Source organism: Toxotes jaculatrix, chromosome 20 (assembly GCF_017976425.1).
Source record: "Toxotes jaculatrix isolate fToxJac2 chromosome 20, fToxJac2.pri, whole genome shotgun sequence".
Taxonomy (NCBI): Eukaryota; Metazoa; Chordata; class Actinopteri; family Toxotidae; genus Toxotes; species Toxotes jaculatrix.
This window is the reverse complement of record NC_054413.1, coordinates 14,308,213-14,323,763: the sequence shown is the minus strand read 5'-3', so window position 1 is coordinate 14,323,763 and position 15,551 is coordinate 14,308,213. Positions and strand designations below refer to the sequence as shown.

At 37.8% G+C, this 15,551-nt stretch overlaps 2 protein-coding genes across 2 annotated transcripts; one reads left to right on the top strand and one right to left on the bottom strand.

The window, feature by feature from the left end:
- Positions 1-227: 227 nt before the first annotated feature.
- On the top strand, positions 228-6,808 carry f3a (coagulation factor IIIa). Its single transcript, XM_041065351.1, has 6 exons — positions 228-437; positions 1,750-1,861; positions 2,402-2,595; positions 3,666-3,847; positions 3,945-4,113; positions 6,072-6,808. Exons 1-6 carry the CDS (start codon positions 371-373, stop codon positions 6,215-6,217), a joined length of 870 nt encoding a protein of 289 aa, XP_040921285.1. The 5' UTR covers positions 228-370; the 3' UTR covers positions 6,218-6,808.
- Positions 6,809-6,881: 73 nt separating this feature from the next.
- acp5b (acid phosphatase 5b, tartrate resistant) lies at positions 6,882-13,859 on the bottom strand. The gene is made up of 6 exons (XM_041065350.1): positions 13,675-13,859; positions 13,153-13,343; positions 11,749-11,876; positions 11,289-11,480; positions 10,469-10,616; positions 6,882-9,322 (listed from the first exon to the last, which is right to left on the bottom strand). The coding sequence occupies exons 1-6, from the start codon at positions 13,748-13,750 to the stop codon at positions 9,068-9,070; spliced, it is 990 nt and encodes a 329-aa protein (XP_040921284.1). The 5' UTR covers positions 13,751-13,859; the 3' UTR covers positions 6,882-9,067.
- Between the last annotated feature and the right edge of the window lie 1,692 nt (positions 13,860-15,551).

Below are 15,551 nucleotides of genomic sequence, written 5' to 3'. Positions count from 1 at the left end.
TTGCTGTATTTTGTGTTATTCTACAAGTTCCTGCTGGATATATGAAATCTAATAACATCTAATAATGATTGTCATGAATAGCTCAGCTAAACGACCTCAGCAACACAGGCACGCACTGTAGTTGCATGTACAACACTGAGGCTGTCCCAGTCTGGTGACGCCACAACCGGACGCTCCTTATTTGGCCAAGCCCCGCACAGTTATATCGCTAAAGCCAGGCGTTTGTAGTCAGACTGAAGCGAGACGGCGTATACGCGGTGATTCGTTAACATTACTGCTATCAAGGACTGAACAGAGAAAGGGAGAGCTGTGTCTGTTGTATCTGAGAGACACTCTTTATTTCGACTCAATTACAGGAACTTAACACGAGATGGTGACAGTAACACTACCAGCAGCACTTTTTGTTGCCTTCTTTCTCTCCACACACTCCGTTTCAGGTGAGTCCAGGCAGCTCGCACGCTTGTCCCTTTCATTATTGTCTACGCAATTTATTTTCCGTTTTTCAGAAAGTTTTTTTTTCTCAGATGATATCAATGTGTCATAATTTCAGCTAAAGTAGTGTCATGGTAAGAGAAGTATATGAATAAAAAATATGTTAATTACTCTGCATTACTTGAACAGAATATTTTAAGTGTGCATAAAGTCGAGGAAGGTACTTTAAAATCAGGGTATGGAGTAGTATTGTTTTTGTATTATTGTGAATAAGATACCGTGGATTTATAGCAAATGTAAAGTTGTATTCACATGAATACATGAACATGAACAGATCTACAATGGTCATTCTGTAGATTAGAGCAGGGCATCACGTCACTCTCTGGCTTTGACAGTTTCCTTTCAGAGGACTTTACAATCACAATTTTGCCACCACTTTTGCTTTTTTGTTTCTATTTGCTATGGGACTGTCTAGGCCACCAAATCTGTCTTAAAATTGTCTTAACTTCCATTGTCCATTTTCTTCTTTGTCTCACATGACGACCTTTGAGAATGATTACATAACTTGCACCAGAATGTGCCCTGATTGTGCTCTTTTTGTCCACTTTTTTGCCAACAGAAAACAAAAACAACAAAAAACAGTGACTCAGGAAAATTTGAGCCGGACTTCGTTTTTAATCCTCTGAGCAGAGAAATCCTGGAAACTAGGTTTAGCCTCAGACTGCTGATATCAAAACAGCTTTTCTATTGTATGTTCTCTAGGTGGCAGACCTTTTTGCGGTTGTGACAGAACAGTCAGTCTGTACAAATATATGACCAAGGATCTTTTATTAACACTGATAAGATCATTGTGTTTCACTCATCACTTCATTAAGATCATCTCATCTCATGAGGCGCTGTGTCTGAACACAGGTTTTTTTTATTTCTTGTTCTGCAGCACATCATGTGTGCAAGGATACTTTCCCTCTAATACGTTTAAATAATACTATGTAGTCATTTTGTGAAGGGCCGCAACCTTATTAAGGTTTTATTACAGAGAAAGTGTAGTGTTAAGGGTATAAACATTTTTCAGACAATCTTCTTTTGTGATTGAGTAAGGCACCACGTAACAAATTGCCTACAGCTCAGCTTTTAGAATTGCTTATATAAGTTGATGCATGTGTAAATCTAAAACACATTAGGTGCATTGTTTCTGCCATAATGACTGGGGTCTTCATTGGTGTATCATCTTAACATTTGATTTTCATTATTTGAGCTTCAATACCCTATTTGGAAGGTGTTAGATTAGTATTTTACACAATTTTTTTCATTTTACAGGCTCCTATCCACGAGCACGAAACGTCACTTGGCAATCCAACAACTTCAAAACCGTTTTGACCTGGGAACCTAAACCATCAGCTGAGTACTCCTATACCGTGGAGTTCTCTGTGTAAGTACCTGGATCCAAACCCTCATATAGCCCTTTCAAGAAATGGCATCTAATAATAATTCCCATCTTTTTCATGCAGTTCATTAATTAATTTAAAGACGCATTCAGGTTGTTAGTGTGTTGACTGAAGCACATGCCTCTCTGACTTGCTCGCCGTGTAACCTTTAAGGAATGATTAATGGCAGTGATAAGAGTACATAACTGATCCAGTAAAAGCTTTTACTGGAATGTTGAGTTCAGGCCAGACATCTTTCGCCAGAAAAATAACATAAAGGCACTTGGAGCTTATTGATTCAACAACGGAAGAGGCAAGTACATTACCTGTAGTTTATAGTTATTTATTTAGTTAATTATAGTTTACAAACACAAACAACTCTGTCGCTGCTCCAGAATATATTCTAACCTATACTTTTTTTTTGTAAAAGTGTATCCTGCTCTTGTTAAGACTTAATTTAATACTTGTCTGGTGTCTAAAACTGTTTCCACCCATTTGTCATGTCAGTGTGTAATAGGGGTGTGTAAATTGTCACATTATTGCAGGGCTGGTGGAGACAAACAGAGAAATCCTCACTGTATCCGGTCATCAGCAACAGTGTGTGATCTGTCCGGCTCTCTGACGGACCTGAATGCCTACTACACAGCCGACGTCCTCTCTGAACCACCGATGGGGGCCACCTCTGACCTTATTGAGTTCCCCTACACCAGCTCATCACGATTCTGCCCCTACAAAGACAGTAAGTTCTTCTGCTATATAAATATAAAGTGACAACTAGAAATCATTTCTTTCCAGAAATAGTGCCATTGTTAATCTGGACAGTTGACATCCATGGAATACAATGTCTGTATTTTTCACTTTCTACTGAAGAAATACTTCTGTGGAACGTAAATACCACATCTGTACAACAGTATTCTTCTATTCAATAATGAGGCAGAGGGAAACAACACCTATGCTTCAACTGTCTGGTGATATTCAATTCAGTGTTATTTATAAAGTGCCAAATCATAAAAAAAATGTAAAGGCACTTCAAAGAGTAAGGTCAAGACCTTACAATATTGTAGAGAAAAACCCAACATTTCCCACCATGAGTAAGCACCTCACAACAGTGGGCTGGACTCAGGGTGGGTGTCAACTGTGGAACTATAAATCCAGCTCCGTTGTAGTACTGTAATGTATTCACATCTTTCCTGTGTAATGACACACTATTTCAGTTGCAGTCATTTTCAGTTTATCCTTCAAATAAAGCGATTTAGATTAGGGGTTGCTACTAATAATTAAGTTCATAATCAAATTAATCTGCTGGTTATTTTCTCAGTTACTGGTCAATTGTTTAGTCTAATAATATATATATATATATATATATATATATATAAAAACATGCTCACCACAATTTCCTGTAGCCCAATCAATTTACTACAATGTTCAGACGAAGAAAAGTAGCAAATTTCCACATTTGAGAAGCTTAAACTAGAGATTACTGCCAGATTTTTCTGTCGATCAAGTAATTTACAGTTCAGTTAATCAACTAACTATTGGTTTGTTTGTGTCATATTCCTCAATGTCACATTATCATGGACTTCAATATATAATACAATAAAATAATAGACAAAACTGAGAAAAGTATATGTTAACTTAGTCAAAGGTGTAGAGAAGCTATTTAGCTTTTTGGCCTCAAATATAATCAAAGGTCATTTCCATGGATTTCTGGGCAGTACATTATATTCAGAGATACAGTACTGTGCATGTGCAGATTACCTCTCTGTCTGTCAGTAAACAGCTTCTGATCCCCCTGTCCCTCCTCCACAGCTGAGATAGGAAGACCTGATTTCAAGCTGGAGGTGAGTGAAGACAGAAAGAAAATCACTCTGTATGTGACTGACCCGCTCACCGCCCTCTTTAAAAATGGCCAGCAGCTGAACATAAGGGACATCTTCTCTGATCAGCTGTATTATAAAGTCACCTATCGGAAAAATAAGAGCACCGGCAAGGTGAGTTATAGCAGTAACAGCAGTCATGTTATCAGCCTCAAACACACATGAATAAGACATTACAAACTTCACATTTTCCTTTTTGTCTTGTTTACAGAAAGTGTACGACTCTAAAACCAGTACGATAGAGCTGCCTGACCTGGACCGAGGGGAGAGCTATTGCTTCAACGTCCAGGCCTACATCCCCAGCCGCAGCACTGACAAGCAGCTGGGAGAGTTGAGCCAGACCCAGTGCTCCAAAGACTACAACGAGTCCATCTTTGAAGGTGAGTTGTCCTGATTCTTAGAGAGGCTGCAAACATTAAAAATGTGGGCAGGGATGTGATTTAGTTACATTCATATGGTTCCAGAACCACCAGCTGTTCACTATGTAGTTCAGTGGCAAGACATTCCATAGTTTTAGTAGCATTTACTTTTTGCTGATTTTTTTGTGCGGACTAAAGAAACCTCTGTTGTTAAGTATTTGCACGAAACCAAGCAGGCAGTTAAATCCTTCTGGCTCCATTGCTTTGTGCATGCCAAGAATGTCATTTTGTGCAAAACAACAAGTTGATAGTGTTGGATTTTTTGTGTTTATTGGGGCACCCTGTCTTATTCCTGGCAAAGCAAAGATGCAGTTAAAGCCAGAGGCAACAGGACACGGTGTATTGTTGTGCGTCTGTGTGGGTGTGAAGCAGGGTGTTGCTGAAAAACAGCAGTTAAGCTTGACGTACCTTCTCTGTATAAATAAAATGCTTGGCTAGTCTGTTTTTTTCTCTATCTTTGTCAGAGCTAATACTTTGAAGTTGGCTTAGTGCTATGTGCTAGCAATGAGCTATTTGTAATAGGACAAACATATTTAATCATTTGGAAATAAGCTACATATAGTGCAGTGTTTAGTAACTCTGTACCCCTGCTTCTGAGCTCTTGGCTTTTTTGTTGTTGCTGTTTCTTTCTTCTGTTCACTCTGTCACCTTTAATACCACACTGTTGTCTGCTATTCCATTTAATGTAAAAATCCTGTGCTGGCTAATAAACAGCAGTCTTCCTAATGAAGAAGCCCATGCACACCTTTTGCATTCTTTTAAATCCACTTATTTCTTTGGCTTTTGCTAAAGCATAGCATAGCATAAAAATTTTAAGGATATCATGCAATGCCATAGTGCAACATCTGCTTCACTTTACCACTCCATGTTTAACTGCAATGGCTGTTTAGAAATCTAACAGCACCCTCTTGAGGAAGAAATAAGCAATTACATATTTTTGAGGGGCATACAGGTACTTGAAATGCCTTCTGGGTGGTTATCATAAATTCAGTAGAAGAAAAGACACACAGACATGATAGGCACATACATGTTAAGCCTACGGTTACCTTTTCACACAGAAATACAGTGTCAGACAGGGACTGGAGGTCCACACATCTGTCAGAGGATTGTGGAACGTTTAGATGAAGCTATGACTCATGTCTCTTTGTTTGTATTTTAAGAAATGTAACTCAGTAACATTCCCTCTAAGTGGGGTGTGTGTGTGTGTGTGTGTGTGTGTGTGTGTGTGTGTGTGTGTGTGTGTGTGTGTGAGAGAGAGAGAGAGAGAGAGAGAGAGAGAGAGAGAGAGAGAGAGAGAATCCTGAATGCATTTAGTATGATATGAGAAAGACAGTATTTTCTATCTGCTGAGTGTACTGTCAGTGTTAAACGTCTAAATAGTCACCCAGATTTCATCATGGTAATATGATCATTTGTGAAATATTCACATCTTCACTAGGTACCAGTAGGATTGGAGTTGAGAGCAACAGATGGGGTAGGGATGATAGGATAGAGATGTTGAGAGATAAGATAGACTAGCACTTGCTGGTTTTGGTACTTTCATTGGATTTTTTTCACAATAAGAAAAATATAGAATGACACCAGCCTTTTACTTGGATGTTCTAATGACTTATACTTTAGCAGCACCCTGAAGACATAGTTAATATATTTAGCCCTACTGTGGTCAGAAGGAAAGTATTGCAAAATCTTCAGAATGGAGTACATCCTGTGTAAAACATTTTAATTTTGGGATGTAATAAGTAGGTCTATATGGACAATTTAGACTGTGTGTATTTCACTCTCGAGTCTGTGTCTGTTTTTACTTTAACTATGCTACATCCTGTTATGCAAAAATCACAATTTCTTCCCACAGGGATCAACTGAATCTTTTAATGTAAAGTAAAGTTCTGTATTCTAATGTGTTGTTTTGTCTTTCACAGTGTATTCAGTGGGTGTGATTGCTGCTGCCATATTTCTCATCCTACTACTGATCGGCATAATCATTGCCGTCACGGTGATCTGCTGCAAATGCAGGAAGAAAACTACGAAAAGTGAAAAAGAAGAAAAGCCACTTCGGGCTATATAGAGTGTGTGCTTCAGCACATACACTCACACAATGTGGGAATATGCGGTACATTGGAACTGGACTGAGGCCAGTAGGGAGAGCAGGGGGGCAAATCTACAGTTGTTCAAAATTCCACTGTCAAACACTGGAATCAGTCCTTGCTTTAGTTTCTGTGAAACTAAACCTGAATATGTTCAACATATTTTATTCTTTCTTTACCATTTCATGCTGCAAAAAAAGAGACCTTAGGAAAACATTGTTCAAACACTCCTGCTGTACACATTAGTCATTCTGCTGAAGCTGTAATATTCTATTCCTTGTCCTCTGTGTTAGGTGAGTGGTATTCGATGACTATAGATAAACACTACCAACTGATTTTATTTATTTTGTTTTGTAGTGTCCTTTCTAACTTGAAATGACTGTCATGCTGGGGATTTTTGGGAGAATGGAACACTTTATGGGAAATCGAGATCTTGTATATATTATTTTTGTATCTGATGCTTAATTTATTGTTTAATTGAAATTAACATATTTGTATATGATGATGTTTTATACTTCAGATTGTTGCAGATCATTTTATTACTTGATGAAATATTAAAGGAGTAATAAACATTTTAAAGAACACGACCAGTTTGTACACCCCCCCCCCCCCCCCCCCCAAAAAAAAAAGAAGAACTCAAATTAATTTTAAAGAAAACTACTTTTTTTATTTGTTTAAAATTTGGACTTCATTAACTTCCTGTTAATTTGTTCAATTGAAAATGCATTTTCATAATGTAGTTTATAATGGCTTTGTTGTTTTGTTACAAATGCAGTATATGTAAACATTTTGAATTCATTATTAATTAGATTTGCATTTTTAGGCTCATAGATCATCCAGGTAGTTCTATAGCTTGCATTGTGAGAAAAGTCATGAAAGGACATGTAAATGGTTCTAGTGCCAGCACAGACAATAGTATAACAAGAAACCATCAACATATAACTTACTGTAGCACTGCCTTCACTGAAATAATTAAAAGATCAGTCTGGTGTTGTTCTGTTTTGCATTCACAAACTCACTTGTAAGTATGATCACTTCATTGTTGGGTTTATTGTTTTCATGGGATTTGTTGCCAAGAAGAAGAAGAATAGGGAATACCAACAGTCTTATCCTTTGATGTGAAACCAAAATGTTAACAGATTAGCTGTGGTGTTCAGATAAAGTTAATGATCAAGTCACATGATGAAGAGATTTTTGTAACCTGGTTCATCCTGGATCCTCCAAACCTTTGTGACCCAATGCTCATGCACCAGTGTGACACTATTATGTCACAATTGTTGGTTTTTATTATTGATTTTATTGTGATACACATTGTATTTATTCTATGGAACTGATGGTGTTATGATGTTGCTAAGACCACTACTAAAAAACTTTTTTAGATTTGTATAGTTTTTTAGATTTGTATAGTGGTTTAAGGACGATAATGGAAATAAGTTTTGGGCTTTGTTGTGTTATTCTTGACATTTTACAGATATGTATAACCTAGGGTAAACCAAACTAAAAATAAATAAATAAAAAAATCTGAAACAAGTTTCATTATGCCATATGAACTTAACAACCATTCAAGCTCACACTCATGCCTATGGACAATTTAGAGTCACCAGTTACCTTATGCATGTGTTTGGACCGTGGGGGGAAGCCAGAGTACCCACAGAGAACCACTGCACTACCGTGCCATCATAGCATATTTGATATACTAGAAAACTGGATAGATTGATCTAGACTGGTTTACATCTTATTTGAGTGATGGAACTTTCTCTATTTCAGTTGGGAACATTTGCTTCTCTTTCAGTCTAGGGTTCTTGCCCTTTTCAGAAACCATGATTTCCTACAAACTACACTGTTGCCCATAAAGTTGGAATAATTTTGCTTTCAGACACATTCCTTTTTTTATTCCTTTTTATTCCTATGTATACACATCAGTAATCACATTGGAAGAGATAAATCAATAAAGTTTTGAGAAGATCAATATCAAGAATAAATCACATTGTCACAATCATTTAATGAGAACTGGTAAAAAATACTTTATTCCAACTTTATGGGCAACAGTGTATAAATTACATGATGAATCATGTATTACATATCATGCAGTGCATGCTACATGCTAAAATATATTGGCAAGTAATAATGGCAAGTATAGCCTATATGTAGTCTTGGTTGTTGGTTGGGTATTGTAGGAAAGTTGTCAATACCACTGATGATGCAATAACTGAATTTTGGTACAGATCAAAAATCAATACTTGTTTCTCCAAGTACTACAAAGAAATCATCTATAAAGGTCTCTTGTTTTTCAGAAGAAGCTAAAGTTCTCAGATGGTAGATGCTGCCCCAACACAAGCAGCCATACGAGAATTTATCTTAATAAAAAGGTGTAAAATATTAACATATTTTGATGTAAAATATTTTGATTTTGAGGAACTGCCTGACACACCCTTGCAATACATATAGTACTGAGTAGTGTGGATAAATATATTACATATGTATATTGTTTTAATTTTTAAATTAACTAACTCAAATAGTAACATGCTGTCACTCAAAAAGTTCAGAGATCCTTAACTTCTGTTTTAAACTATTGTTGCTGGGCTTCACAGAGCCACTGAACCATATTCATAACGACAGTATGTAAAATTTTGAAAACAGCATTAGGTAGAACACATAACAATATATACATAGGTTTATAAGAGAGGAGACACAATATGTGTAAATATCATATTCATATGCAAAAGTAAGCACTATTCAGCACATGTACAAACAATATGACACTGTTTCTAACTGTGACCTTTAGTGCCATTGCTTCTTGTGCTGCTTGAGAAGCACTGGTCCTGGAGGTCTTAGAGAAAATCTCTATAGTGTGTGCGTGTTGGCAGCTTTGCCTGATAAACACATTTCCCATCAGTCTGCATGAAACTGACTGTCATCTGATGCTCAGTGACATGGAAGTAAGCCAGGCCTCCTTCTGTGTGACTGACAGGGCTGGAGAAGAGCTGCCAGGACAGATTAACATTGTCCCTGTGATTGGTGGCAGGGTCGCTTTGCATCCCACTCCCGCTGACTACATATGAGCTCCCATCATCCTCTCTGATAAACTGTTGAAAGAGACAGACAACATCAAAGGCATCTATGTTGTACTATGTCAGTCTCAGCTGTAATGTACATAGGAGATGAGTCCATAAGTCCAAGCCCATCTAATTGTTGTGAATTAATGAATAAGCTATTCTTATGCCAGCATGCATTTAGAGGTGAAAAATCTACTTCATGGTCCTTCAAGCTGGACACTTGTTGACTACTTAAGACTTAAGGAAATACAAACTAGAGACAAACTTGAAATTAAATAGAGACAAACCCATTGGAAAAGGAAAAGCAGGCTTCATGAACTGCTTCTTAACAGTGTAAAAAGCCTTCAGTCTTCAGTCCAACTTCATGGATATGGAGGAGTAAATGCAAAACTCTCTTCATCATCAGCCTGGAACTACAGCAGGATTTTGTTCCTCTTGAATTCGATGTTATGCTTGTTAAAAGCCAACTGTTCATACATGTTCAGAAATTCCCTCCAAAGACTGAACTGAATCCTGGTCTTAACCTCATTTGGCTGTTACAATGACAGGGGCTGTCTGGGAACCTTTCACCAGGCCCTGTTGCGACCTGAGGACACACCTCTACTCAGGTTGTTATGGTGGAAAATAAGTAGAGAAGCCGTATCAGACATGTAGAAATGAATGAATTACTTTTGTTACAACTAGAAGGCCCTGCTTTGCCATTTCTGCTGTTCAGAAACACATCAGAGTTAACAGTGATGGCTATGAGAATGTGGATTATACAAGGCATCATACAGCTTCACTGGCATCTACCTGTGTGTTTTTGAAAATACAACAGGAAACCATACATATTCGTCTGAGAACTTGGCTAGACTCTAATTTCTGGATTTCCGAAAATGTTGGGACTAATGTGGTCACATGCCGATCTTGGTGCCCAAGAATGATGCAAATTAGCTTTGAATCAAACAGCACATTCCAAACATTCTTTGTAGCACTTACTGGCATGCATACTTGATGCATTTTAAAATTCCGTGTTATGAGATGTACCTTTTCCTTGAAGAAAATGCAACTGGTGACATCTCAAGTAATGTGAATAATGGACAGATGGACAGATGATTGTACCAATTAATTGTTGGACAGACATACGTAATTCTTTGTACATTATATAATTTCTGTGACTGAGCAAGCAGTACATACCTGCAGATTGTGATCATGGCCACACAGGTACACAGTGACTTTGTATTTCTTCAGTAGGGGCCTTAATCTGTTAACCAGGCAGGATGTTGGTCCATGATGGCCAATGGACCACACAGGATAATGACCAGCCACTACAACATAGTCTGACCTGGAACAAGTTATACAAGCAGTCAGTCTAATCCAGAGGAACTGGCAACGCAAGCATAGCTAATTAGCATTTAAACACACACACCTACACACACACACACATATCAGATGAGACAGTCTAAATTTACAGATGAACTATAATATATTTCTTATATGTATCCTGCATTATTCATTGAATTTGCCATTGCAATGTACATTTATTCTGCATCTCATTTAATAAGGTCGCAGCTCATTACATAGTTATACCCTGAACTTTGCCTGGGACTGCCTTCCTTACATATTCTGCTAAGGAGAGGTGAGCAGGCACAGTTTAGCTGTTTTTTTTTTTTAAATGATTTCACGAAACAGGAAATTATAGTGTATAGTGATCTTAATCTACACCATCATTATCAACACATCAAATGAGGAAATATCTTTTGAAAGAATGCTGTTAAGTAGAGTATTACATGTTAGGTTTTAACATTCATCTGTCACACAGTTGTGGCACAAAATTTCAATAAATGATAAATATATTAACATAAGTTTATGTGCATTTATCCAGTTACTTTTGCCCCTTAAATCTGGAGGACTGTGTAAAATAAATGTGTATTTAAGTATAGAGCCAGCATTACAAAATATGTGTGACTGTCTAAATGCTGTCTGACTTATCTGTGTCTTATTTACGGTAGCTTACCTGCTGCTGGCCAGTTTAGAACTGATCCAGTTCCACTGACGATCTGCTGCTCTGGGGTTCTCTGGTCCTGAAGGCTGGATTTGGTCGTAGGTGTTTCCACATAACACCACTGTATCAATCATCAGAATACTCACTGACACATTTGTGTGTGGGACATTAAATTGGAGGTCATAATAGAGACCTGGGTAATTCCTAAAGAAACAAAACAGACCTAATGGTAAAATAATAAAAAACATAGGCAGCAGGCACTCAAAAATTCGATTCATTTATGTATCATAGGGTGGGTGTTATGTTAGAGGATGTTTTAAAAGAAAATGTGAGAAAATTATCTTAATGTGGACTAACAATCAAAGACTTATAAAAGAATACTTAGACTAAAAACTGAAGAGAGGGTTTACACTTTTCATTTCCTGCCTGGAAGTGTCTTTGTTCAGATTATGTTTGTATTGTTTTTATTTACCATCGGTGGGATATGTCAGAGTAAGCCATCTGAGCTGAGATGTTGCCTCTGTGGTCGTGGTTTCCACCGATCAGGTACCATGGGATATTCAGCAGCGAGGGCTGAGAGAAGACGCTTTCAAATGTGTGCTGCAGATGGGAGACTATTTGTTATTCACTGTAAATGTATAATTCACTGTAACTGGCAAAATGATATTTGCTTTGACTTGTTTTGACTTTGATCAAGAGTTCGGTAATCATGCTGCACTCTCAGCATGGAAGGGATTGGTAGTCGCCAAGACACCACAACAGACGTGTAACTTTTCTTACTCTGATCAGATTTCTGAGGTTTTAAAAAGTAAATAAAATAACACACCCAATGTCAACTACAAACCTAAAAGTCCAGCCTTAACCTCTAAAATCCTCTGTTTACCTTAGATTTGCTTGCCAATTTCTTTAGATAAAATATATATATCCTATGTTAAAAGATTACATGCTATAAATTCTTGTTGAAGCACTTTAACAAAAGTCTGTGGTGAGTGGGACACATCCAACCAGATCTGAAAAGAATGAATATAACACTGCAACAAAAATATTACAACTGCTTTTTAACTTATTACCCAAGTTGCAGCTCTAATTTGAACAAAGTTGGTAGTGGGTGGCTACTAGGATTCAGAAAGAGTTGCATCCTGGGAAATGACTGAAAAATATTTTCTATTATGCAGATTTTATTTTATTTATTTAATTAGTTAATTTTCATCCAGATGGTTTGATGAGTCTTTCCAGGATTCTGGAAACATGAGGGGTGACTGAGTTTTTGGCCTAAGGTAGAAAGAAATTAGTTATATAGCTCTTCTTACACATGCAGTTCAACTCTTTGAGTGATTATTCAGAAAGTTTGCAGTTAACACCTTCAGTGGTATTTCTGTTTCAGGTGATTGCAAGTCAGCACTATCTGAGAAAAATGGACATTGGCCTTCGTGTAGTCATCTGCTACCAAGGGCTTATCACCTTGACCAAGATGTCGAGCTGATTGGGCATGAACAGAAGTGCATTCAGCGCCACATGTCAAGGGACAATCTCTCCAGTAATTCCTAACCAGGGGTGAGACCTCTGTCCACCACTACCAACCAGAGACCATAGAACTGTCAAAACAGTGGTTACTATGAAAGCAAAGTGGATCTGTGAAGACATTTAGGCTGAACCCTGAAGGACATAAAACACTGCTAACAGAGAAAGAAATGCCTCACATACAAAGTTTGCTGCTCCAAGTTGAGAAAATTATCCCCAACAGATTACATGATGTGTTAACAGCTGTGGACAAATGTGCATGAGATAAAAGAACAAGCTATGAACTAATACTCTATGAGTTTCATCAATCAAATACATGTGACTCATTCCCTGTGTGTTTGCTTTGTGAGCTGACCTTGAAGCGGGAGTCTTCTACATTCTTGACACCACTGAAGTAGAAGTGATCTCCGAGGCTGAGGACAAAGTCCACTCCTTCATTCCGGACCAGCTTGTCCACCTCTGCAGCGACAGCCTCCTCATGAGGAGTGTAGTACGGAGGGAGAGGAACACCACCCCAGTCAGCGAGCACCACAAAACGCAGAGCAGCTGTGGGGAATCAAAACGGTCTTCTGTCACTTCCTCTCTTACAGGTTCCATTTTAAGCATGCCATCTTGGTTAAAAATATTAAAATGATAAAAATATTTCTAATGTATGGAAATATTCTGACATGTAGGGAAACAAGGACAAACAGAACAGAACCTGGCAGTTCGTATAGCAATCAGTTATTGGGGCTAAAATACAGACAATCATTTAGGTAATCTATGAGGAACTTGACTTCTCGTTTGTTTGATGATGTCAATCTACAGGTTCACAAACTTATTTAATAACAGATCAGGTTAACCATGTCTCCTGTGTCATGAGAAGACTGTACAGTACCTTGATCAAGAGTTTGGAGCAGATGCCAGTAGTTTCCAAAGCAGAACACCAACAGCAAAAACTGTAGTCTGTCCATAACTCTTCAGCCTGATAGAACACGAGTCTTATTTGTTTTCACTCTGTTTAAAAGTGAAACAAACTTTTCAGCGGTTAACAGTATGACTTCCTGTAGCAGAACAGGCAAGAAAAACAGGATATCTGCTGATCAGAACTCAAAGTACATGACTCATTGATTGCACTTGTCACTGCTAGTCATGTGACAGCTGTGACAAGCTGGTAGGACGTAGAGATGTGTACAAATCACAAGGTTCTCTTTAACACTACCTGTACATGTGTAGTGTTTTCATATATTGACATTGTATTCTCTCTGTTAAAGCCTTTATTTAGATGAACTAAATAAAGGCTAAAGTGAAACAATTTCCCAGATTGTATTTTAATGTTTCATATTGATTATTGTCAAAGCCAGAGCACTTACTTCTTTTAACAGACTGATTAACTGAATAAGCAGAAATGCATCAATGCAACAAAGAAATGCTTATTCCTTACATGTCCAGTCACTGTGGCTTTATTGTTTTAGTTCAGCTACAAAATGTTGGTTTGTTGGTCCACATCAAGGTATCATGAGAACCACTGGCAATTAACTTCCATGAGGTTTACTGCAGTTTTTGATGGTTAAGGCCGAAGAACAGAGACTGTGATCTCTGTCCTTACATTCAAATTTTACACATTGTGGATTTATGCTCAGCACAGAATGAAATACACAGCACTGTCACATTATCAGTCAAGTTAATAATCAAAACAAAACAAGCTTTGCAAAACTGCAAAGCTTTGTAGACATAAGACACTGATCGATAAATAAGCATTTCTCATGCTATGATCGGTTGCACTGATGGAACATGATGTCATATTGTTTGTTAGATTATGTGAATGTTTCTGGGTGATTATAATGTTAGTGCAGCTTAAAAAACTTTAAGATTTTAAAGCTGGACCAAAAAAGCCCTAAAAGGAAAACAATTTTATACGTTATTATACATTAATGCAAGAAGTGCCTGTGTAGCCCTTGTCTTAGGTCCTTAGGCCCAACTCTTGAAGTTGGTCATAAAAAAAGTAGAAAATGTGAAATAAAAAGTACTAAACCCACACTTTTAAAAAACATGATGTAATGCAATCCCATTCCTTTTTATACCATCTGGAGCCCTTGTAGCCTCTTGCACTTAATCAATTACCAGTTGATGTAAATTATTTCTTTAAGGGTTCAGGGCATAGGCCTTGGGGGAGACATTGGGATTGGGTCTTGGGCTGACTGCACCATCACAACTGAACACTATTCCTGGGGCTTTGGAGAGAGCAACTGGCTACATTTGCATCACATCATAGCAAGTTGGGAAAAACACGGACATAAATCTAACCAGCATGCATAGTGCAGCAATTGCCAGTTTTTGATTCTGCACATGCCACAAAAGATCTTCTCACATGTCAGTCAATCACAGTCTATACAAGCCTGCCCACTCCAGAAGGCAGAAATATTCAGAATTCAACAAGCTGGGTGATTTGGATATTATTATTTGACAACACTCTGAACTGGTCCCTGTTTATCAGAGATTTCCTGCCCTAAGCTGCATCACGGTGAACCCAAACAGAAACAATGGTGGACTCAGTAGTTAACTGAACTTACATTGATCCTCCCACTGGTGCCAGAGTTGCGCAGGTGTAAGCAGTTTACGATGGAACTGCTTTCCATGTGTTTCTGCTCTGAGAAGAGGTCTAAAGCTAGATCAAAGTGAGAAAGAACATCTGTGTGGGTGTATCCTGTGTTTGCAGGGCCTGAAACCTGCAGATTTCATTACAATTTGCTGAGCACATTAATTTTTTACCAA